The sequence below is a fragment of the Leptonychotes weddellii genome, chromosome 6, assembly GCF_054177405.1.
Source record: "Leptonychotes weddellii isolate Sample4059 chromosome 6, ASM5417740v2, whole genome shotgun sequence".
In the NCBI taxonomy this organism is placed as follows: domain Eukaryota; kingdom Metazoa; phylum Chordata; class Mammalia; order Carnivora; family Phocidae; genus Leptonychotes; species Leptonychotes weddellii.
Genome location: NC_138374.1, coordinates 32584436 through 32609003, shown reverse-complemented (window position 1 = coordinate 32609003; position 24568 = coordinate 32584436). Strand labels below are relative to the sequence as shown.

The window sequence follows — 24568 nt, the reverse complement described above, 5'->3', positions numbered from 1 at the left end:
TGTTTGACTTATTTCGCTCAACATAATACCCTCCAGTTCCATCCACGTCGTTGCAAATGGCAAGATCTCATTCCTTTTGATGGCTGCATAATATTCCATTGTATATATATACCACATCTTCTTTATCCATTCATCTGTCGATGGACATCTTGGCTCTTTCCACAGTTTGGCTCTTGTGGACATTGCTGCTATAAACATCGGGGTGCATGTACCCTTTCGGATCCCTACTTTTGTATCTTTGGGGTAAATACCCAGTAGGGACAGCAGTTATATTGAATTAGGGCCCATCCCCTGCTCCATCGTGACCTCATCTTAACTAATTACATCTGCTACAACACTATCTCCAAGGAAGGTCACATTCTAAGGTACTGGGTTTAAGATTTCAACCTGTCAATTTGGGGGATTCAACCAGGAACAGTTACTTATTGTGGTAGATTGAAAAACATGACCACAATATTTTACAGCTCCTCCCACCAAGAGGTGAAGTTTATTCTCTCGTATCCTAAGTCTAGATAGCACTTGTGACTTACTCTAAGAGAATATAACAGTAATGACACTGTGTAAAGTGTGGCGCTTAGGCCTCGAGAGCCCTCCCAGCCTCTGCCTTCTGCCCCTTGAACTGCTCCCTGGAGACTGCCATGACCAGCTTCTGAAAGGATCAGAGGCCTCGTGGAGGGAACCAAGGTGCCCCTGACAACAGCCAGCAACAACTGCCAGACCTTGAGTGAGACCATCCCAGACCTTTTAAATAGGAGTTGGCAAACTGTAGCCCCTGGGCTAAATCCAGTCCTGCTATATTTATATAGCCTATGAACTAAGAATGGTTTTAGCTATTTTAATGGTTGGAAAACATCAAAAGAAGAATACTATTTTACGGCACATGGAAATTATGTGAAATCCCAATTTTAGAGTCCACAAATAAAGCTTTGTTGAGACATAGCCATGCTCACTTGTCCGTATATTTCCTGTGGTTCCTTTTGTGCCCTAATGGCAGGCTCAAGTATTTGTGACAGAGGCCATAACCATGGAAGTCTAAAATATTTAATATCTGGCTCTTGATAGAAAAAGTTTGCTGAGCCCTGTCTTACATGCAGCTGAGTTTCCAGCCAAATACAGCTGTGTGAGTGAGCCCAACGAAGCAAGCTGAGGGTCTGTCCAGACTACCCATAGGGATCAAGAGAACAAATCCTTGTTTTCAACCACAAAGTTTGAGGGTGGTTAGTTATGCAGCAATAGATAACCAACATACTTACGTATCAGACTTCCAGTTAAGTGGAAAACAATTTTAATACAAAGCCCAAGCAAAACATGTCTGTCTTTGCAAAAACAACAACAAAAAACAATCTCTGAATACATTGGGAACCTGAACCAAACCTCCCAAACCTTTTTTTCTTTCACATGCATGGTTGTAATTTTTCAGGTAATTATTTTTTTAACCAACGGTGCAGGGAGCAAATAATTAGTCGAAACAAAACTCTTCACAAAGCTGTATTAAATGCCCTCAATTTACACTGGATTTCACCTGAACCAATTTTCCGAGTTTCCTGCTCTCTGACTAGTAGCCTATGATTCTGACAAAAGTGCCTGAAAACAGCAGACAAAAGCTCACCCCTGCTTTTGTGTACTCATCACTGCTAATGGAATTGAACTACTGCTAGCTGAACCTGGAAGGAACCCAGAAGAAACGCACTGTATCAGTTGACCCTCTGGGTTCTTCCATGGTTAGCTGACTTCCTGCCAGATGAAGCGCAGGAGTTAGTAGAAGCCTTATTTTGATTTTATAGATGAAACTGAAGCTCTACAGGGTTAAGAAACTTTAGAAAGGGTGGTTTGGAAGCCATCTCACCCAACCTTTTACCTGACACATGAAATCCCTCTTCAATAGTCTTCAGTATAAGGTTATGGGTTTAGGAGAGTGGGAGAAAAAAAAAAAAAAAACAGGTTTGCAATTAGAACTGCAACACAGTATTGCTGTATAATAAGCCACCCAAACCTTCCTAGCTTAATAACATCCCAGTTTCTCTAACTACCAAGTAGTCTTAGCAGTAGCATCTATCTCAAAGGCTGTTACAAAGATCAAATAAGAAGATCTATGTAAGGCGCCTAGTACAGTGTTTGGAACCTGAGGGACTTTATTTTTTTTAAAGATTTTATTTATTTATTTGACAGAGAGACACAGCGAGAGAGGGAACACAAGCAGGGGGAGCAGGAGAGGGAGAAGCAGGCTTCCCGCGGAGCAGGGAGCCCGATGTGGGGCTCGATCCCAGGACCCTGGGACCGTGACCTGGGCCGAAGGCAGATGCTTAATGACTGAGCCACCCAGGCACCCCAAGGAACCTGAGGGACTTTAAAAAATTCGTGGCCCTGGTTATGAAGAAAGGTATCTGGGTTGATAGGTCTTTTGCTACCTATAGCTCAAGACGCTCTGAGGATGATCTCAAGGTAACCCAAAGCTAAAGTCTCTCCCTGACCACTTGGTCTAGGGGGTTGGCTTTTGAGGACCCACACTGGCCACATCTAGTGGTCTCACAGGACTTTGGGGACTGTAGCTTACCATATCCCTCAGATGCACTGACTCCACTCTGACCCAGTCACCAGATGGAGAAGATGGAGTGGGGGGAAGCTCTGTGCCACCTTCTGAAGGCAGTATGAGTATTTGCCAATAATCAGACCAGTGTTCAAAATTTGATGTGGTCACTTACTAGCCGTATGACTTTGGGCAATTTATGTAATGTCTTGAGCCTCAGCTTTGCCCACCTTCACAAGTCTGTGGTAGACACTACCAAGATGATAGCTGGTTGGGATAATGAGCTTCTGTGGATGATACACATGTCAGGGAATGAAGGGCAGGAGGAAGAGGTAATGATCAGGGACACTTGGGCATTAACTTTGTACAGTATGTGGGGTTTTCACCACCACCAGGCCATTAACTCAATTCTGACACTGTCCACCTGGAGAGAGCATCAGATCCCACAGGTTAAGGCCTCAGTCCTACAAGACATACCCCTTCTACCTCCTGCCACTTCCAACACTTCAGGCTGGGTTGTTATCTGTGCTGCTGAACGCTGGCTATAAACTGGAGGTTTCAATGACCCCTTACTGGGGTTTGATTAATTTGCTAGAGTGACTCAGAGAACTCAGAAAAACATGTACTAGATTACTGGTTTATTATAAAAGAATGTAGTCAAGAATAACCAGATGGAAGAAATCCATAGTTATGGAGAAAGGACACAGAGCTTCCATAGCCCATTCTGAGTATACCACCCTCCCAGCACCTCCGTGTGTTCACCAACACAGTCACTCCCTGAGCCCCAGCCTTATAAGTTTTTAGGGAGGTTTCATTATATAGGCACCCTTAGAAGTTTTTATGGAGGTTTCATTATATAGGCATGATTGATTTCATTATCTAGGCACCCTTATAAGTTTTTATGGAGGTTTCATTATATACGCATGAAAGAGCCCCACCCTTATAAGTTTTTATGGAGGTTTCATTATATAGGCACAATTGATAAATCGCTGGTGATTTATTCAACCTCCAGCCCGTGTCCCCTCCCTGGAAGTCAGGGGGGTGGGACTGGAAGTTCTAACCCTCCAACCACATGGTGAGTTACCCTGGCAACCAGCTCTCAGTCTTAGGTTCTTTCTAAACATTAACATAAACTCAGGTGTTGAAATGGGGTTTTTGGTAAATCAAGACATTTCTGTCACTCTTATCACTTAGGAAATTGCAAGGATTTTAGGAGCTCTGTGCCAGGAATGGGATGAAGACCAAATATATATTTCTTATTATAAATCATGATCTCACACTCTTGGTTTTTTCCCATGTGGCCTAGCTGCCAGCAAGTTTAGTCCAAGAATCAGAAGAACCCAATGTTTGTAAACATTTCCTTAAATATAAACATATAGATGTAAGTACCAGTTTTTCCAGAATAGTAATACAATCCCAGGTTCAGAAGGACAATGGCAGAGCAATCAGTGAACTTCTCAGATCTGTTAAGACTTTTCTTTGCGTAGACTGTCACCAGAAGTTCAAATCCCTTGCCGGGGGTAGGGGGGTGGGAAGCAAGTCTACCTGTATAAACTACATCTGCTCCTCCCCTGTGGAGCTACCTGCTCCTCAAGGTTCCTGGATCCTTGACTCAATAAATCAGGCACATAATAGAAGCAGTTAGTGGGTTTGAACCTATTTTTTCTTTGCCCACCAATCCATAACCCACGATAACTGCTGCAGCTCACAAAATACTTAGCATAGTGCAAAGCCCATGAAGGGCCCTCAAGAAATGGCAGCTCCTTCCATCCCTCCTTTCCAGCCAGGTAAGAATATCACAGTTTGATTCTATGCCTTTCCATCACTCCCCATTAGTCAAACAGCCTCGTTAGGCTGGTCCTTGAAACTTGGGCCTATTAATTTTAGCACATCATCCATTTTCAATTCAAATTCAGACTATTAATTTTAAAACATCCATCCATTTTCAATTTCTCTTCCTCCCAAACCTGTTGCTCAGCACAGGCTATGCTGGGAGCTCTGGTTGCCTGGAATGGGGCAGAGGGTACAGTGAGAGGGTGATGCGTCTTCTTAACTTCTCTACACTTGCTGCTCTGGTTTTGGGATGTGGCACAGGGAGATGAAAGACCCTTCAATTGTGGCTACTCTGGCAACATCTTCGCTGGATCTGGGCTCTTTCTCCATGAGCTAGAGGAGTGGTGGGCACTAGGACCCCCCACAATGGGCAGTTATTTGGTCCCTGGAGCAACCCCAGGCATGAGTAGCCCCTTGCAAAAATCCATTTCCTCCACCAGCTAGAGAACTCAGGCCCCATTTCTCTGGGGCAAGAACCTCTGTGCCCTTGAATGTGGTGGTCCCCGGCAATGAGCACAGCCCTGCTCTTCACCTCTGCCTAATCTTATCTATCCTTTGGAGACTTTGGGAACAAAAACTCATTTTATGTGCCTTTAGGAAAATGAGAACATGAAGGTGATGCCATTATCCTTCTTTGCCTCCCCACCTGCCTCTGATCTCTCCCCAGGGCCCAGATACCCCTGGAGTGGATCTGAACAGATATTCAACTAGGGATCAAAATGTCAGTCTACCCACCAGAATTTACAAGACAGTTCTCTTGGGCCTCGCTACCATAGTTCTAGGGAGGGACTAGTTGGTGGCCTTCTCCCTGAGAGAAGGGTAGCCTCTCTTTGAAAATGATGGATTTCCTCAAAGACAATCTCCCTCCAGATTCCTGTCCCCTCTTACATCTCTTCTCTCCAAGGCCCCTGGGTTGCCTCTTTAGCACAAGTGGTGGGTGGTGGCAGGTGAGAGGGGTGGTCCTATAGCTAGAGTGGGGCTGTCTTTGAATTCCAGCAGCTCTGCGAACTTACTAATGTGTCAGTAGCGTGTTATATCTGTGCCATAGAGCAAAGGAGCAGGAAAAGGCCTCCATCAATTCTTCACAACATCCTATTATATACAGGATGAGTTGTTGCAATAGAGTCCACTGTCTGTCCCTAAGAACTTGCATCACAGATGAGGGCACCACCCAGGGCAACTAGGGAAATTCCTATCAACAGAAGAGGTATGGAAATATCTGTTTCCCACTGATGTCAAGGCCAGGGATGGAAATTCTGGCCTAAAATAACCTTTTTTGGGCCAACCATCTTAATGGGACATTTATCTTCTCTAAGACTCAGTTTCCTGACCTGTAACATTAGAGTTCAACTAGCCTGCATGGTTTTCCTAGCTCAGATTTTTAAGAGTTAAGATGATGGAATGTGCTGGTGTTGTATAAATAAAAGAGACAAGTATTTATTTATTTATTTTTTTTTTAGCTATTTGGAAATCCCCTGTGTAATTTGTGACTAGAGATAGAATTCAGATTTATAACCTAAAATAATCTTTTCCTATCTCAAATATCCCCAATTTACTCTCTGGCTTACTGTTATATTCCATTGTGAGTTAAGCCAGATATATTTTGACCTGATTAAATAAAAGCAAAATCAAGGAACTACTTCAAGCCAGTCAGTAAACTCATAAAATTAGGAAGGCATGGCAAAGATGTCAACTAACATTCACAGCATATGTTAAAGGAGTCTAGTGACAAATGGATAAGGAACAAGTGAGGGTGTCTTTGTCCAGGACAATGAAAATGATCTGAAGACTAGGAGGTGGGTTTGTTGGAAGGACACATAGGGATCTCCTGGAACCCAAGGGCAGGCAGGGCAGCAGGCTCCACAGGGACGGGCCCCTCCTCACCAGCTCTCCAGGCACATGGTCTCTTATCTTGGCTTTTCTCTGCATATCTACTTCCCTCTTACTGAGGAGGAGGTCTGGGCAGGGTTGACAAATGGATGAAAAAGCCTGCTTCAAAGTGTGAATATCTCAGTGAGACAGTTTTCTAATAAAACTGAGTCTTCAGGGGCACCTGGGTGGCTCATTCGTTAAGCGTCTGCCTTCAGCTCGGGTCATGATCCCAGAGTCCTGGGATCGAGCCCCACATCGGGCTCCTTGCTCAGCGGGAGGCCTGCTTCTCCCTCTCCCACTCCCCCTGCTTGTGTTCCCTCTCTCGCTGTGTCTCTCTCTGTCAAATAAATAAAATCTTTAAAAAAAAACCAAAAAACTGAGTCTTCAGTTTTAGTTACTTGTGCATTTAGTTTTAACGGTCTTTGTTCCTGGGGTGCCCAAGAAGCTTAAAGTTGGGGTGCTTTAGGATCACTAGTAAGGAAAAAAAAGTGATAAAGCACTGGATAACAAGAGAGGAAGAGTTGATTGAAAACTGTCAACTCCCTGAAAGGTCTAAACAAAGCATGAAGCCTCCCATGTCCCTAGTTCATGATTCTGGAGACAGTTGACCTGTTGACTTCTAGATATCATTAAAAAGCATCGGCTAGAAAGAGTGACAGTGTCAGAACCTGTTCTCCATGTTAAGATCTGACAAAGAGTTACTCTGAATAAGAAAAAGTGAACATTTGCTTATTATTCAGATATCAGACATCTTTGGTCTTTTGGGGGGGGGGGCTGTTAATTTCCAGACCGCACAATAATTTGAGCCAAAAGTTAGAGTCCCAGATCCTAATCCAAGCTTTGACACTAATTTTTCAGAAACTGTTTTCCCGGAGCCTGGAGTTTGATGAATGGCACCGAATTCCTTCCCTCCTGCCTTCAGTGGCTAAACACTTTGACATCTTAGAAAGGGCTAGAATGCTGGTTCCATCACTTACCAGCTATGTGCCCTTGGAATGCATTTAACCTCTCTAAGTTTTGCTCATAAAGACTTGAATTGTTAGCTTTCCTGTGATTTGTCATTTTCGTTCTATTTTTCTCTCTTCCAAGCCAGCGTCTCTCCCCTATGATAATTTGTGCTATCCCCTGTGCCCCTGCTGGCAGGGTGCTGAGCTGAGTGCCCATGCTCAATAAATGTTTATCATTTTCTTGATTTTTGGCAAAATATTAATAATCATTTATCAGATAAATGGGCAAAACATTGAGTCTGGTTGCTTTGATGGGGGAGCTGCAAATTTACCTGGCAGGTCTCTCTTCTTCTCTCCCGCAGCATGGGACTCTAGGGAGCTGTTTGGGAGTGGAAACTCTTGGCGGCAGAGCTGTTGTCTTGATGGACAGCTCTGGCTTTTTGGTGGCTACAGAGACACAGACAGGGAGCTGCTGCTCAGTAGATGCCCCTCTTTTCTAAAACAAATACATAGCGGACATCGAAGAAGCAATACAGTTCTTTTCTAGAAGGTTCCATTAATTGCCTCGGGGAAGGTTCCATTAATTGAGGCCAGGACCTCTCCTGTGGGTTCCCCCTCTTTCTCAGGTGTTTCTCCTCTGCCAGTCCTCTCTGATCTTCCTGGACGGGAGGTTGAGGTGGGAGGAGCATGAGTTTTGTTCGCATGGCTGAAGAGAAGGGGATGCAGCAGAACAGGAACAGGTGGAAGTGGAGAAAAGGAAAGGTGGGCTTTCTTCAGGTTGCCATTAATTTCCTCCTCAATAATCTAAAATCACTATTTGCGGCCAAAGGACTAGCTTTCTTCTGATGACATCCAGACTAATGCAGCCTGTGTGAGGAGTTCCTATTTCTCCTCTGAACAGAACTTTGGTCTTGTTTCTGGTGAAATAACAATTCTGGCCTTACCAAGCTGAGGGAGTGCTTGTCCCTTCCATATTCGGGGTAACCGCAAAGTTTCCTGGCATTATTTCGCAATGATGAATGCCTGCTATCCCTGATTTCCCCCCTTCCTGGGTGAGAGATTAAGAGGTTCAGCCAACCTCACAACAATGAATTACAAGCACCAGTGTCAATCAATTCAAGCAGAACCTTCTGAAGGAGTCCAAGGTAGTGCTGGTCCCCTGAAAAGTTGCACTGCCTTCTCCATGATTTCTAGAGAAGCTGCTGGAGGTATACTTTCCTGTTTACTGAGAGTACTGCACACAACCCAGTGTAATTTTTTTATTCATTTCTACTACTCTCCACAGTAGGCTGTGAGCCATCTGACAGCAAAGCCTGCCCCCACCCCACCAACAGCCAAGGGCATGCCCCCTGCCTCCTCCTCTACCACCCCTTGCACACAATGTGTTGTGAAAAGAAAAGAGGGAATCTTTTGCCTCCCATGTAAATATCTAGTAGCTTCTGCATTCCCCCAAGCTCTGAGAGTTATGTTTATAAAGTCAGCTCACAATTAATGAGATGAGAAATATACAGACAGGCAGAAGGCGGGTTGGCTTCCAGGCCTAAAGCAGGAAGGCCCGGAATTCTGGATCCATTGACTTGTCTAAAGCTGCACGGAGGGCACGGTATTACCATAACCGAGAAGGTTCAGGATGGCTGGACAATGGCAGCTCTAGAAAAGGAGACAAGGAAGAAAGCACCTGTAATGTGTCTCCAGACAGCGATCTGTCTGCTCCTGGTTGTGCAGATGAGTCGGCTCTCAGAGGCTGGAGCCATAAGATATTTGTATCATACATGTGATTCCCCTTGTTCTGATTTCATGCTCACTAAGCAACGGACAAATTACAATTTGATCGCCCATATATTTATTAATACCCCACATTGTTCTAAAAAGGACATAAGGGGGCTTACAAAGATGCACATGCTTTGATTTAAAAGATAAAATTTGATATAAATGGATACAGTGAGTTTTTGGTTGGGCCTGTTTCATATCCATTTTCCCTACATTATTTCCCATTTTCTTTTGGGGGAATGAGCTGCCTTTCGGGGGGAACTGGCACCATCTCATCACAGGTTCGAGACAGTGCATGGCCCACCCTTAGCCAATCTGAGAATTCCATCCATCTGGTCTCAGGGGCTTGGTCAAGTCATCCATGGAAATCCAATTCTGGGAACTTTGGCGGAATTATGGGGAAAGAGCAGCTCTTCTTCCACTGGTATTGCTCTCTGTAGGATGCTATAAGCCTGGTGCTGCCACAAGCTGCCAGGTGGGGAGGCCAGGACCTGAGAATGGAGACCACAGAAAAGAGAGCAAAGCTGAGGGATGGAGGGATACTGAGCACGTATAGAGCTTTTTGAATTCCTAGATGCAGCTGTGGCTGAAGCTAGACCTCTGGACTGTGTTTTAATAGTCATAATATATTCTTATTTTCTTGTGTTGATGGTCAATCTCAACAGAGGGTCCTAATTAAAATTCAGTATATAAGAAAAGTGGAGAGAGAGAAAAATAAGCATAGAGAAGAAAAAAATGAGACTAGTAGTAAGGTGAGCACCACCACTGCCCATCCAACCCCCCCTCCTCCCCAAATGCTTGCAGTGAATTCAGTGCACTTGCTAGCACTGGGCCACAAACTCAACTCAAACCTCACAGCAGTCAACTCAGGGTGAAACCTGCTCAGTTAATTAATTAGAGGACCCAGAATATTCAAACTAAGCAAGATGCTCAGGAAAAATATTGCTATTCCTGATTATAAAAATCAAAAGGGATTTCTACCTTGAGCTCCTTACAAGAAAAATGCTGCATAAAACAGTAAATCACACCCTCAGTAATATCCTTACAAGAAGTACAATAATGAATTAATGAATCTCACAGGACTGTTTCTTGTAACATCCTGCAGAGTGGTCTGTGACCTAACACCAAAGCACAATTCCAGGAGAGCGGCTTTAAAGTGGGGGAAATGGTGTGAATCCCATATGCAGCTCTCCACTGGAATGTCTTAGTCACAACCCCACCAGAATGAACAAGCTGCAAACTGTACCCCTAAGTGAATGGTTTGGGGCTATAAACCAGTTAAAAACCCTTTGCTTTGGGAAGCTAACCTAAGCCTTTTATTCTATGCTTCTAAGACAGACGAATGATTGCCTATTAAAGCCATTTTTACTGATTTCATGAAACCATGTCATATGCAAAGAAGAGAATGTTCATCTTTCTCCTCTTTATGAGGAGGTGGACCATGAGAGTGGAGATTCCAACCTAGTTTTCCTAGAAGGAATCCCTTTCTGCATTAAAGGAGCCTTCCTGCCTATGATCTGACAAAAACATGAGGTTGGGGTTTTGTTTTTTTTTTTTTGGTTTGTTTTTTAATCTAATGAATTTCAGCACTGAGGGAGGCACGGTGGAGTTATAAGTCATTCAGACAGTCTCTGCTTGCTCACAGAAGGTGGTTCTAAACACATGTGAGTTGAATGTGTGATAATTGCACACTGGAAGTATGTTTGGTAAAGGTTTTCTGTTCCTATTGAGATGGATAAGTCTATAAATTCCTTAATAACACTTTCTCTCTGGATGTAATCTGGGAAGCCAGGTTTCTAGCCTTTCATATGTCGAACCAACTCGTTTTAGTTATACGGCCATTATCCATTTTAAAAATGTATGAACAAGTTCATCTCTAAAAGTCACAAATTTTAATTCACTCCTTTCCTCCATTGACTTGTATTTCTATTCCATTTCTTCCATAGAATTTCATTCTAATATAACATGTTTTTATATTTGAAAGTTCTTTATGAATATTTATCTTGAGCAAATATACTTTTGTAAATTGAAATTAATTCTTTTTATTCTTGTGACTATAAAGTTCTTATTGTTAAAAATTTCATCTGGACTCAGCAGTTGCCTCTCTGCTGATATCCTGCCCATAGTATTATTGAAGATCAGTTAGCCTCGAAAGTAGCATTATTAGACTATTGTATTATGATGTTGTTACCAGGTAGTACCCACTGTCAATCACACTGGGAGGAAGTAGATCCTAGGACAGGAAATAAGGATTGAGAAGGTAGACCTCAGACTAGCGAGGAGGAGATACTCCTTTCTTTCTTTCTGTGGGCCTCAGGTGATGAGCCTGGCTCTAGGTGTGAGCGTGAGTGATTTCCTTGTAGGCAGGTCAATATTTCAGCAACTGTATAATGGTATGCTAGCCTGTAGACTCAGAGAAACCATATCTTATATGAGCTCTAAGTTCTCTTTCTGTGCTTCCCTGAGCCTTGAGTCAAGTTCAACCTAGGCAAGGTTGTGGGGAAAGAATGGTCCTGGGACAGGTTTTGGTCCTGGTGGGAAAGGGCAGAGCAGAGCCTCTTCCTGAGGTCAGAGTGGTGAAAGCATTATACAAACTGCCAAAGTGCCCAGTGTAGCGATCCCTCCAGACCATGGGCCGTAGTGACAGATGCATGATGGCTTTACCAGGAAATACTGTTATTAGACACAAGACATTAGTTATCCTCTTAGGAGATTCTCTGAAACAACTGGAAGAAATTCTGTAAGAGCAGGTGATGGCCAAAGTCATAGTTTGGCAATTTAATGAAAAATTTGGGGGTTTAAGCAGGTCATGATAAATCAGTCCCTTATCCCCCACCTCTGAATTTGGAACTGAAAGAGATTTAGACACAGGAGTCTAAAGATGAAAGTATCAGTTTTATTACCAGGAGCTTTGGCTTGGACATTGCCATCAAACATAGCAAATGACCAGACAGCAGACACATTGGCTCTGCTGGGGCAAAGACGGGAACAGTAACAGGTGTGTGGGTCCCCACTCCCCACCTTTCTGGGGCAGAACAAAGTGATCAGTGGGGCCAGACATCAGAGTCTAGGAAATGGACCCTGACCCTTGGGCTGTGAAGTCTTAAAGCTACATTATTAAAGAATCACTGAGCCTTCTTCTGTAGTAATTATGGTCAGAGCACAATACAAATTGTGACATGGCATTACCTTGACTCCAGCCCTATCCCTCCTGCTCTTGGTTTGTGGCTGGGGGGATCGCTGGCCCCTCCCCCTTGTGTAAGCAGGAGGTAGGTCCAAGCCTTGCCTTTGCAGCTGCATACGCAGCACCATCCCTCCCCCCCATACCCCCATTCATAATTGGGGAAGTACTGACCTTCTCCTGGCCTGTTTTAGAGGCTGGGTCAAGCCTAGAGATTAACCTGGATTGGCTGCCTTCAACCCTGAGCTGTAATTCACTTCCTTAGGCCTCTGCAGCCAACGACTTTTCTAGAAGGCTGATGAGTAAGAGTCAGTCTTGGACAAATTAAGGCATACCTTTCTGAGCCTGACCCAAAAGAGCTTGCTACTCCTTCTTTCCAAGTTGACCTCACTTTCCTAGAGCTATAGACCTTCCTATGCAGGGACAGGGTCTGCCGGAGTTTATCAGTTGAAGAGCAGAAAGTGTGTGTGCCCTGAGGCAGGATGCTATGAAAGAGAAAACCCAGAAAAAACTCAACTTCAGACCTCCTCCCAAATCACCAATCAGCTTGGTTATCCACCTACACTTGGGGAGGAGGAGTGAAGCCTTCAAAAAACCCTCCACTGATATTTTTCGCTCCTTGGGAGAGAAACACAAGTTTCTTGTCCTTTATGGAAATGCGTGGCAGCTCCGGATCATGAATGAACTGCACCTATGTTCCTGGCGAGAGATGGGGATAGTTCTACAACCGTATGAACGTATTTGATGCTACTGAACCATACACTTAAAAATGGTTAAAATGATAAATTTTCTATTAGACATATTTTACTACAACTAAAAACAAATAAACTGGATCTAATCCTGTTTTGGGTTTTATTTGCCTTGGTTTTGAAGAGCTAATATACGCACATGGTTTTAAATTTTACAAACACAATGGCTTCCCCTCAGGCCATCCCCTAGCCAATCCACATTCTTTCCTAAAGGCAAACAATAACACCAACGTTTTGGTAGATGTTTCATACATACACAAGCAAATACATTTAAAAAAATTTTGACACAAACTGTACCAAATTTTACATGCTTTTCTGCAATTTGCTTTTTTAGCTTAATGAAATTTCTTGGGGGAATGTTCCATATCAGTATGTCAGAGTTCTAGCATTCCTATCTACCTATTTTGCTAGTACATGGATGGTCCACAGTTGACTTAACCAATTCCCTTTGTGGTGCAAATCTAGATGTTTCTAATCTTTTGCTCCTCCAAACAGCAAATAGCTTTGAGTATGTGTCATTTCTCTTATCTACCTACTCAAAGGATAAATTCCCAAACGTGAAATTCTCTAACCATAGTTCCAATAGTTTTCAACACAGGCATAGTTAACCCTAATACTGTTGAGTAGACATTGGAAATGAGCAAGATCTCTTATCTGACAAGCTAGCCAGAAAAGTGGTAATGTGTCCCACTCATAAACCATCATGTCACACTTTGGTATGTGTACTAAAGGAGGAAAACCATTGAATGAACCCCAAGAAAATAACCTCCATTTTCAAAGAGCGACCCTTTCTGGCAGAGGTCTGGTCAGTCCATAACGCATAACTCCCTGGCTATAAGTGAATTTTCTTTACATAATTCCTTACATTTTCCCCAGTGTAATTTTCCCATGTTTCTACATATAATATCTTTTTTTATAATGTGAAACTAAAGACCCCCAGCAGGTTAGCCTGCAAAAATGATATTACCTGCATATGACAGGTGAGAAAACAAGAACAAAGGCCATGAGAAGTTGCAGCTTATTTGACCACTGAGTTAGTAGAAGGGTCTGGATTAAGATCCAGATCAATAACCTAATCTTGTGCTTTTCCCACTAATCTATATTGTCCTTTCTCTCCAGTTCTCAAAAATAAATGAGCTGTTCCTAAATCTACTGGGCCCAGGAGAGGTCTCAGTTTGTGGACAGCCAATGACTGCCTCACGCCTTGGAATTTGTCCCGATGCTCCACAGATGTTGAGGATAAACAGAGGGGATTTCTCAGGCATTAAAAACATCTTCAAACAAGGGAGATCCAGGCAGGCTGACAACTCCCAGGCTTGCCTACAGCCTTGTGTGGCTCACATGGCAAGATGGGAAGGGGTAAGTCTGAGCTTTAAGACTGATACGGCTCCCCAGGAAGAACCAGAGGGGAATGGATTTTGTACAGTGGGGAACACTTCTTCATATTGTGGACACCAAAATGTTGTAAACTCTTTAAAACCGCTCCCATGAGATGCCACTCAGTCTGGCACAGAACAGGACAGAGCACTCCAGCATTGCACACAGAAGCCATTCTGGGAAGGCCAGGCGACAGGCATGCTGTTGAGGGCGACCCTGGTTATATGTACAGTCAACAAGAAACTTACTCAAAACCTGGACCGGGAGCCATAGCAGACAAAGAAACCAAGAATTCTTGAAAGCTAATACTTTTTTTTTTTTTAAAGATTTTATTTATTCATTTGAGACAGAGAGAATGAGAGACAGAGAGCATGAGAGGGAGGAGGGTCAGAGGGAGAAGCAGACTCCCCGCTGAGCAGGGAGCCCGAGGCGGGACTCAATCCCGGGACTCCAGGATCATGACCTGAGCCGAAGGCAGTTGCTTAACCAACTGAGCCACCCAGGCGCCCAAAAGCTAATAATACTTTAATATCACTGGAGGAATACAACGAAGGTCTGTTTCTCGCCTGTGTCACAATCAGGAGGTGGGAGTATGGGGAAGGGGCGAGGGGTGCTGTGTTCCATGTGGTCACGGAAGTGGCATCTGTCACCTCTGCCCAAAGTCCACTGGCCAGGACTCAGAAGATTCCTATTGCTTGGGAGGTTGGGAAGTGAGTGTTCCTCCATGCTCAGGAGAAAAAGAAGGGTCTGGGTGAACATACTGGAGTCTCTCTGTTCCAGCAACATAAACAGGCTCAGAACCTGAATGGTAAGGGACACAGAAGAGAGCAGCAAATATATGATAACAGGGACAATGAAAGCAGAAAAGATCTGAATAGAGCAGATAGAGATGCTTGCCTCTAGACAAGTCTTTGGTACAAAAGGATGTGGGCCCAGATTCTAGAACTATGCTGTCTATTACTTACGACTTGTGGGGCATAGAAATGTGTTAAGGTTAACTGTGTAACAAACTGTACATAATTCTCACTTCATAGCTGGAATCAATCATTCCCAGTTGGCTTTTTTTTGCCATCTCCATAAAGCCATGGGTTAAAGAACCCTACAGAGTATTTCTAACATGAGATGTCTGGGCGGGGCGAGTCTTACTGATAGCTGAGGTCAAGATTCTTGGTCTAGGGGCACAGGGAATGAGGGGGCCCTCATTAAGAATGGCCACCCTAGACAGGCTTATTGCGGACTGGTGTGCTACACATCTTACAGCCTGGAAAAATGAGTGAAGGGGCCAGTGTCGACCTCAGGGTCCCTGGGAGGGCTTTTTGGAAACCACACACAATGACAAATTTCAAGGAAGTTAAAAAAACAAACAATCATAACCAAGGCAGCCTTGCTATTTTTAAAAGAGCTGGGGCTTCATTACTTCAAACCGAAATTCCTGTGAGCTTGGCAACCACCCTACTCTAAAACGAACATCCCTTTGCCAGGCATAATGTTTAAAAACATAGCTAAGCTCTCTTAGCTGAAGGCTAAGCCTTTTCAACCTCAGAAATGTGAATGTCTACTCCAGAGGGCCCAGGAGGGCGGGTTAAGAGGATGCGTCTGTGTTAGAGGGTGTCTAGGTTATTGTAGGCATCTGGGTGACCCGGTGTGAGCGCATGTGCTCGTGTGTGTTTGTGTGTGTGTGTGAAATTCAGAGCAAGACAGAGGAAGGCCACTCAAGTAAATCCACATTTTACCTTCCAGTATGTGAAACTGCAGTTAATTGGCCAAGGAGAAACAGGAACCCACAAGTAACTGACATTAGGACTGTTAAAAGGCTCCCAGAAGACCTAACTCTAGCTGGCTGTGTAATCACAAGCACCTGCAAAGCTCTCTCGCGCTGAGGAGAGAGCAAGGTGCACCTGCCAGCCAACAGGTTGCCTGGAGGAAGGAAAGACAGGGTTTCAACCCCGAGCAGAAGAGAGCTGGCCCCTCTCCTGTGCTCAGCTGTCACGCTCAGTTGCACTGTGCGCGGGTCTGCCCGTCAGCCTGCGCTGAATCCTACAGCACCGTTCCGGGTCTCACTATCTGCACTGTGTTCCAAATGACTTGTTGCCCCTACCTGTGTGCACCCAGGAAGGCTCCGGTTTCCATAACAACAGACCCCATCCCCTGGAGTCTCCTTGCTGTGTCCCAAGGCCACATGCTGACTTAGCCCAGCCTTCAGCCCGGCCCCTCTGGACCCGCCATGCCTGTTCCCACCCAGACACCAGCACCGAGCATCAGTAGTCCCCAAAAGTGGACAGAGGAAATGGAAGACTCTGTAAAGAAGTAAATGAAAGCAGAGCTTTCGTCAGCCATTCTGATTGGGACACAGTTTGAATTCTCCTTCCTTGTGCTTCATCTAGGTTCTTTTAAGCCTGTAACAAGAATAGGAAATCAGCTATCAACTGGCTTACTAGGATGTTTTCTCAATAATCTTTTGGAAGAGCAGTGGAATTCAAGTTTTAAATTTGGAAGCCGAAGCATGCTGCATTTATGGCAATGATCCTCTTTGGGTGGCAGGTGGGGAGGGGGGGAGGTTAGACTTTCATTTGTATAGTTTTTTTTTTTTTCTAGAGACCAAATAGTGGGGAGAGGATAGGTGAGGCGTTGCTCTGTGAGCTTGCTGCAATCTGAAGAATAAGGTTTGCACGGTAGAAACGAGAGAGTCTTAAGGATTGTGATTTTGCGTTGTGACTGGATTCACATTTGCAGCCGTCCTTGTAACGAGAAGGATCATGTGACTAGTATGTGCTCTGAAGGAGCTAACAGAACTGTCTATTCTAATGCAGAAACAGGGGTTCAGTGCTCTGCGGGCTGAATGAGCAATTGCCCCTTGCCTGTTGTAGGGCCCCGTGTGAGCATCAATCCTCTAGGTGGATTCTGGGCTAGTTCCTTCTCGACCAATCGTGGTTGCTAAGAGCAGGTGACCTCACAAACTGTTTTAGCAACTTTTACTGCTGCGAATCATTCTCTTGGGAGCCTCAGAAGCTGGCAAAATGAATCTTCGTATTCACTCTGTTTATATTCTGACAGCATGAAAAACCTCTGCTTTGAAAAGGAAAGCTTTTCCCAAGCAAATGCAACTGAGGGAATAGATTCCCCGTGTGTGGCTTTGAAGGTGCTAACGTAATAATAATAATTGCTTTCATTTTGATAAGCTTTACAGATTCCAGAGTTCCCTCAAGAGTTCCATTTCATTTGATATTTGCAGTTACCACGTGAACTAGGCAGGACTGACCTTGACCAGCATCAGATGCTCAGTGGCATTAAATGGCTCGTCAATGTCACAAGGTGAGTAGTTGGCAAAATTGCAATGCAGACGTTCTGACAAATAAGTCAGTAGGCTTTCTATTCTACCATTCCAGTAAACTTCTAAAATAATCCTATGGATTTAAAAAATATATAATCGCCACTCATATGCAAGCCCCGGAAAATTCCCAGGCTGATGAAAGGGGTCTATTTTGGTGATGCAAGTGAATATCGAGCTGCTGATTTTGAGCAAAAGCAGCCAATGCAAATAAGCATGATATATTCATATATTCATCCATTTGAAAGAAATCTGATGGCAAGAATTTGCTCCAACAAAGCAGATTCTAGGATGTGCCAGCATCTGTACAAATGCGTGTCATTCTCTGCAACCTCCGCGCACAGGGCAGGACCACAGATTCCTTGAGCATGAAGACGGCGTGGAGTCTTAGAGGTAATTGTATCAACCCCATTTTCCAGGGGAGGAAAGCAGGTTCAGAGAGCAGTGCCTTGCCCAACATCACACTGTTAAAGGTGTCAGACCCCAGATCTTCAGACACCACAGTCAGTTCAGAGTGACGCTTCTGAGCCTCTGGATGGTTCCAAGTCACGAAAACACCACTAAATTATGCTCCGTGCAGTATTTAAGCAGATGAGCGTCTCTTAGCAGGATTTAGAGCAACAAAATGCTGGAATCAAAGGCTTGTGGCTTGTTGAAGGTTGTTCTTCTGACAGTGGGTCTCTCCAGAGTGCAGGCTCCCTTGGAAGTCAACTTCAACCCTGCTTCGCCCTTGAGCCTCAGCCTCGGAGTGTGAAGCCAGGATTGCCGGCCGCCTGGTGTGGTGTGATGGCGGGGACAGGGTTTGGCTCCGGGCTCCCCTGTGCTTTCCACATGGCTTCAGTTCTCGGCCAGGGCACAGTGTGAGGCCCAGAAAACCATGCCAGAACCATCCTGACCAATGGTGCAAAGGGCTATGGTATTTATTCAGGGGCTTTCTCAGAAGGCTTTCCAAATATTCCATCGGGAGGTTTATCTTCAAACCTCGGTCCAAGACCAAACCGCTTACAGTTATGTCAGCCTCTTTGCCCAAGGTGTCCCTGAGCTGCTTTCAGGGGGCTTCTGAAAGAATCCCAGAGACTCGGGACTTAGACCATGTCTCTGCAGGGGTGGCCTGACACCAGGGTCAATCAGAAACTTTTCCTTATGTCTCTGAGTGAGGGACTTACTCAGACAGAATTCTGGGAGGGGCCGCTGCCCTGGCGTGTCAGACGCTGCGCGCACTACTCCGACCCCCTTGGGCCCAAGGCCCACAGCCTCCCGCCGCCCGCAGTCCTGCCGGCTGCTGGCCCCTAACTGACTCCCTCCCCCGAGAGTGCCTTTTGATATAGGTTGTTGCCTCCCTTGAGACTGGAACTCCTTCCCCAGAAAAAGCCTGCGTCTGATGACGGGTCAATGTGGGGAAGCAAAGGATTGGCCCCTTGCTTCATTCGGGACATCTTTGCAGGGGCCACCCCAACTCCACAGCTCTCTGTGCGATTAGCTGGGGCCTCTGTGCTGCCCCCCGGTACCATGGTGCTCCCCTGAGCATCCCCAGCAGAGCGCTACATTCCTTACCAGTGATGAACCTGCACTGACCCGTCATCATCCAAAGTCCACAGTGCACAGCAGGACTCACTCTGGGTGTTGGGCACTCTATGGGTTTGGACCAATGTCCAATAACATGTGATGACATGCGTCCCTCAGTACAGTATCGTATGGACTAGTTTCACTGCCCTAAAATTCCTGTGCTTTGCCTATTTGTGCTACCTTCCCCCCCACCCCTCGTTGGCTGCCGCTGATCTTTCCATTGTCTCCACAGTCAGCTCCTTTCTCATCTTTTTATCCCAATAAACCAACCATCAAAAGTCATCCTGGGCGAACGCGGCTGGTGCAGAAGGACCCTGCTACCGGCGGTCTGTGAGGTGGCCTAGAGTTCCAGCAGCCCTGCCTTATGCCACGTGCACAAAGACAGGCGCCACCATCCGATGATATTTTGGCAGGCAAAGGGAACTTGTGACCGCCATCGGTAGGCATGACAGCCAAGCATGTGGTCCCCGGGGAAAGCCCTTCACATGGGTCTTTCCTGGTTGCATTTATATTTAGCTCAAATGCAAAACTGCAGTTGTTTTCCTCAGTGACAGGAACCAAACAATAACCAAAAAGAACGAGGAATCATTGTGACCTTTCTTCCCTGAGGGGCGTGTAGTCAGTCCTCAAATTTGGGACTGCATCCCCGACAGACAGCTTTTCCATGCCTGGCCCATGAGATGTACACCTATGTTTACTGTATCACAGAAGATTCTGAAGGAAAGGACTGGAATTCTGGTTCTATAGCTTTTAAACAATGTTTCTATGTTTTCTTTTTTTTTTTTAAATAAATATTTCAAACCTATAGAAGGGTGCAGAAAGTGAAATACACAACCAATCTGCCTACCATCCACATTAAATAGCTGTTAACATTTTCTCATTTTTACCTGCGCTCCCTCGTAACAAAAGAAAAAAAACTACCGCTAGCCCCCCACCCCTACTCTTACTCTCTTCTTCTTCCCCCTGCAGAGGCATCTCTGCCTGAAGTTGCTAGGTGTGATTCCCATGCACGCTTCTGTACTCTCCCTAAACATCGGTGTGTCCAAAACATTTGCTGTCATTTGATGTGCCTTCAGAATTTACTGAAATGGCATCCTATTGTATATATGATTTTGAGACTGGCTTTTCGTCCCGTACCATCTATTTTAGGAACTCACTGATGTTGTGTGAACACAACGTAGGCCTCGTTCATTCATTAACTGCAGCCCAGGACACCACGGTGTGCTCGTTCCCGCGTGCTGTTGCTGCCGCGGTGCGCGTGCTCGTGCCCGTGTCTTGTGCACGTGTGCGCAGTTTCTGGAGCGTAGGCACCTGGAAGCGGAATTGCTAAGTGGCAGGGAAGGGACTTCGTCACGCTCCCCAGTTTTGACAAATTGCTCTCCCAAGTGGTTGTACCAGTTCACATTCCTACCAGATCAGAAACTCCTGTTTTCCTGCATCCTCACCATCACCTGTGATGCTCCCCAAAGTTTCCAACGTGGTAGGTGCGAAAGGCGTTTTGTCGTCTTATTTACGTTTCCTTGATTACTCATAAGCTTAAGCCATTGTCTGTGTTTAGAGGCCAGTTTTGTTTATGTGTCTGTGTGTCTGTGTGTGAGAGACGGAGAGGGGAGGGAAAGAGTGGAGGGAGCGGAGAGCCCCATGGGACAGAGGGGAGGAGGAAGGGAAGGGGAAAGGAGGGAGACCAGCTCTAATCCTTTGCTCCACTGAAAAAACTGCTGTACCCTTCGCTTATACATTTGTAACTATTATGCGTTTATTCTGAAGTATTTAAACTGCAAATATCTTCTGCTCAACTGCATCTAGCTTTTAAAATTTTGTTTATGTTCCCCTCTGTTATAAACCACTTTATAAATTTGATGTAGTCAAATTCATAAATCTTCTTAAGATTTGTGGGTATTTGTTCCTTAATAAATCTGCTCATAACTCTACATTCGAGATAGTCTCCCATATTGTTTTCTAAAAATTCTAACTTTCTGCTCTTCACATTTAAATTTTTGTCCATCTGGAATTTACTTTTGCTTATGTGGTGAAGTAGAAATCTAATTTTATCTTTTCCAAATAGAAAGCTAAATGTTTCAGCACCTCATAAGGATAGTCCAGCTTTTCCCAGTGTTTGAAATGTCGTTTCTGTTAAATACAAATTTCCATGTACACGTGGATCACTCCCTTGACTCTCCAAACCATTCTGCTGGCCCATTTGTCTGTCCCTGCACCATACTGTAATTTGAACATTATTACAGCTAATGGCAATATTTAGCAGTTGGTGCAGTGAGTCACCTCATTCTTTGTCCTCACGTCTGTTTATTTATTTTCTGTTTTTAATGAGATACAATTGACAAATAACAGTTCTAACTTTAAAGTGTACAATGTGATGATTTGATATATGCATATACTGTGAACAATTACCACAATAATGTTAGTTAACACATCCATCACCTCACAGTTACCATTTGTGTGTGTGTGTGTGTGTGTTGAAGACATTTAAGATTTCCTCTTAGCAAATTCCAAGTATGCAATAAAGTATTGTTGTCCATAGATTCAAATTTATTCTGACTTTATTTAGGCTTAGCTAATTGATTTCCTGTGAAAAACGCTATCAGATTGATAAAGGATACGTGTCTAATGGAATAATTTGGTAAATTTTTGCCATTTGTACAACATTGAGTCTTCCCGACAAGAAATGTGATACATCTTTCTATCTAGGCCTTCTTGATAAATTATACATTTATATTATTTAATATAGATTTATACTTTTCCCTCTAAGATTTTACACATTTTTATTAGCTATCTTAGGAGGTTTTCATAACGCTTGTTACAACTGTAAATAGTGTCTTTTTAAAAAGTTATATTTTCTAATAATTTGTTGCAGGTGTTCAGGAACCATTTTTAAAAATCAGTTTTAAATGAAGCAATTTGTGTATTTCCTTATTTCTTCTAATAGTTGCTGATTACTTCTCTTGGATTTTTAAAAATAGATAATCATAGCATCCATAAATAATGGTACTTTTATTCTTTAATTTTGAATATTCATTTTATTTCTTTTTCTTGTCATTACTTCATTGGCTAAGACTTACAAAGCAATGTTGAGTAAGGGCTTTTGATATTAGTCATCCTTGCCTTGTTCCTGAACTTCAGTGAAATTATTTAAGAGATGCACCAAGTATGACTTTCACTGTAGACTGATAGACAAACTTTATTGGGTTGTTCTTTTTATTTCTGGTATGCTAAGAGATTTTGGTTATGAATGGGTATCAAATTTTATCAAGTGCCTTTTCTGCATCTTTTGAGTGATCACATGTTTTTTCTTCTTTATCATGTGGCAAATTACATTAATACGGTTTTCTATTGTTAAGCTCTCATTTCTTTAGTAACCCAACTTGGTTATAATATATTATTTGCAACACTACTAGATTCAGTTTGCCAATGTTTATTTCAAAATGTTATGTATTTCTTCATAAATGAAATTCATCCGTATTTTCCTTTTTGTAATGTCTTTTCCAGTTTTTGTTGTCAAGGTTATATTAATATATAATGAGTTGTAAAGTTTTCTCCCTTTTTCTTGTTTCTGGAACAGATTGCATAAGATAGGAATTGAATTTCTCTTGAAAGTTGAGAAAAACCTACCTGTAAGTCTTTCTGAACTATGCATTCTTTTTGTGAATGGATTTTAAGTTACTGATTAAATATTTTATTTTTTAAATTTTTTTTAAAGATTTTTATTTTTATTTACTTATTTGACAGAGAGAGGGAGAAGGAGAGAGCACAAACAGGCAGAGTGACAGGCAGAGGGAGAAGCAGGCTTCTGGCTGAGCAGGGAGCCCGATGTGGGGCCTGATCCCAGGACCCTGGGATCATGACCTGAGCCCAAGGCAGAGGCTTGACCAACTGAGCCACCCAGGTGTTCCTGATTAAATACTTTAAAGGCCATAAGTCTATTCAGCTTTTCTATTTCTTTTTGAGCTATATCTTCTTGGAGTGTTTCCATTTTATCTAAAATTTCAATGTTATTGCAACAAAGTCATATGTAGTCATCATCGCATGACTTTGTGAATTTATACTGTATCTATAATTACATCTTTTTCTTTCCCAGTGTGGTTCATTTGTACCGTCTTTCTTTTTCTGCTCTTTTTTGTTTTTTTTTAAGATTTATTTATTTATTTGAGAGAGAGAGAGAGCAAATGGAGGGAGGAGCAGAGGGGGAGGTAAAGAGAATCCTCAAGCAGACTCCCTGCTGAAGACGGAGCCCCTCGAGAGGCTCAGTCCCAGGACTCTGAGGTCATGACCTGAGCCAAAAGCAAGAGTCAGCAGCTTAACCAACTGAGCCACCCAGGTGCCCCTCTTTTGCTTTTGTTAATCGTTTCAGTTGTTTGTCTTCTCTTTCATTCATTTTGCTGTTCTTTGTATCTTTTTTTCCTTTGTCTTTTCTTGAGTTCACACTGGTATTTTTTTCTAGCTTCTTTAATTAGATGTGTTCATTCATCCTCAAAATTTCTTCTTTTGGGGTGTATGCTTATGTGTGTGTGCCTATCTGTAATCTCCTCTCCAAAGCACTGCATTAGCCATGTCTCACAGTTGTGATCTGCACTTTTTCCCTCATCATTCAGCTCTAGATAATTTTAAATTTCCATTATGATTTCTATTTTGACTCATTAATAATTCAGAAATGTTTTTATATTTCCAAACATATGGTTCCTTTTCTGTAGTTACATTTTGTAATTTGCTTCTAATTTAATAGCCTTTTGGAAGGGGCTGTGGTCTGTATGATATTGATTCATTTGTTACTTTTAGATTCTTGCTTTGTTGCCAAGTATGTGGTCATTCAAAAATAAGTGCAATGTGTACTCGCTAATTATTAGATACAGGAAATGCTATATTCAAGTTATTAAATGTGTTGCTTCAGTCATTTATATGTTTACTAATTATTTGGTTTGCTTAACCTCCTTAATATGGAGCGTTGTGTTAAACTAGCTCCCTATGGTTGTGAATTTCTTGATTTTTTTGTGATTCTGGTCATTTGTCTTTCATATATTTCAAGACTACATTCTTAAAAGTTGACGATTTCAGAATTTTTAAGTCTTTTTGATGGATAGTTTCTGGCCTATCTGTATGATGATTCCTCCTATGCTCTACTTCTTCCTCTTAGAACTAAAACAGAGACAGGGCCTTTTGCCATCATTGCCCATATCACATCCCCACTGCTCTTGCATTAAGATTTATACCCTCCCTTTGAGACGCAGATTTTCCTAACTTTTTCTGAGATTTGCAGCCCCCACAAGATCCTCTCTAAGCTTCCACCCCTGTACCTCCTTTCCTGATGTCAACTGCTTTGGGGGAGCATTTTCCCTTATTTTATGATTCAACTTTTAGCTGTCTCCTGGTGTTGCTAAAATTGAAGATTGAATTTTATTTTCCATT

At 43.4% G+C, this 24568-nt stretch overlaps 1 protein-coding gene across 5 annotated transcripts in view; it reads left to right on the top strand.

The window, feature by feature from the left end:
• LOC145722174 (uncharacterized) overlaps positions 1 to 24568 on the top strand; it is an 88287-nt gene that overhangs the window by 18069 nt on the left and 45650 nt on the right. For 3 of the 5 annotated variants that reach the window (XR_014146255.1, XR_014146252.1, XR_014146253.1), the window contains 3 exons: positions 13999 to 14238; positions 17489 to 17568; positions 20120 to 20630. Coding sequence is in view for 1 of the 5 variants with exons in the window: in XM_081823855.1 (XP_081679981.1) it covers positions 13999 to 14238; positions 17489 to 17568; positions 20120 to 20135 (336 nt within the window). In the remaining 4 variants the exon portion in view is untranslated. Of the gene's footprint in view, positions 1 to 13998; positions 14239 to 17435; positions 17569 to 20119; positions 20750 to 24568 lie in introns of those variants that run through there. The other 2 variants (XR_014146254.1, XM_081823855.1) reach the window with 2 other exon arrangements.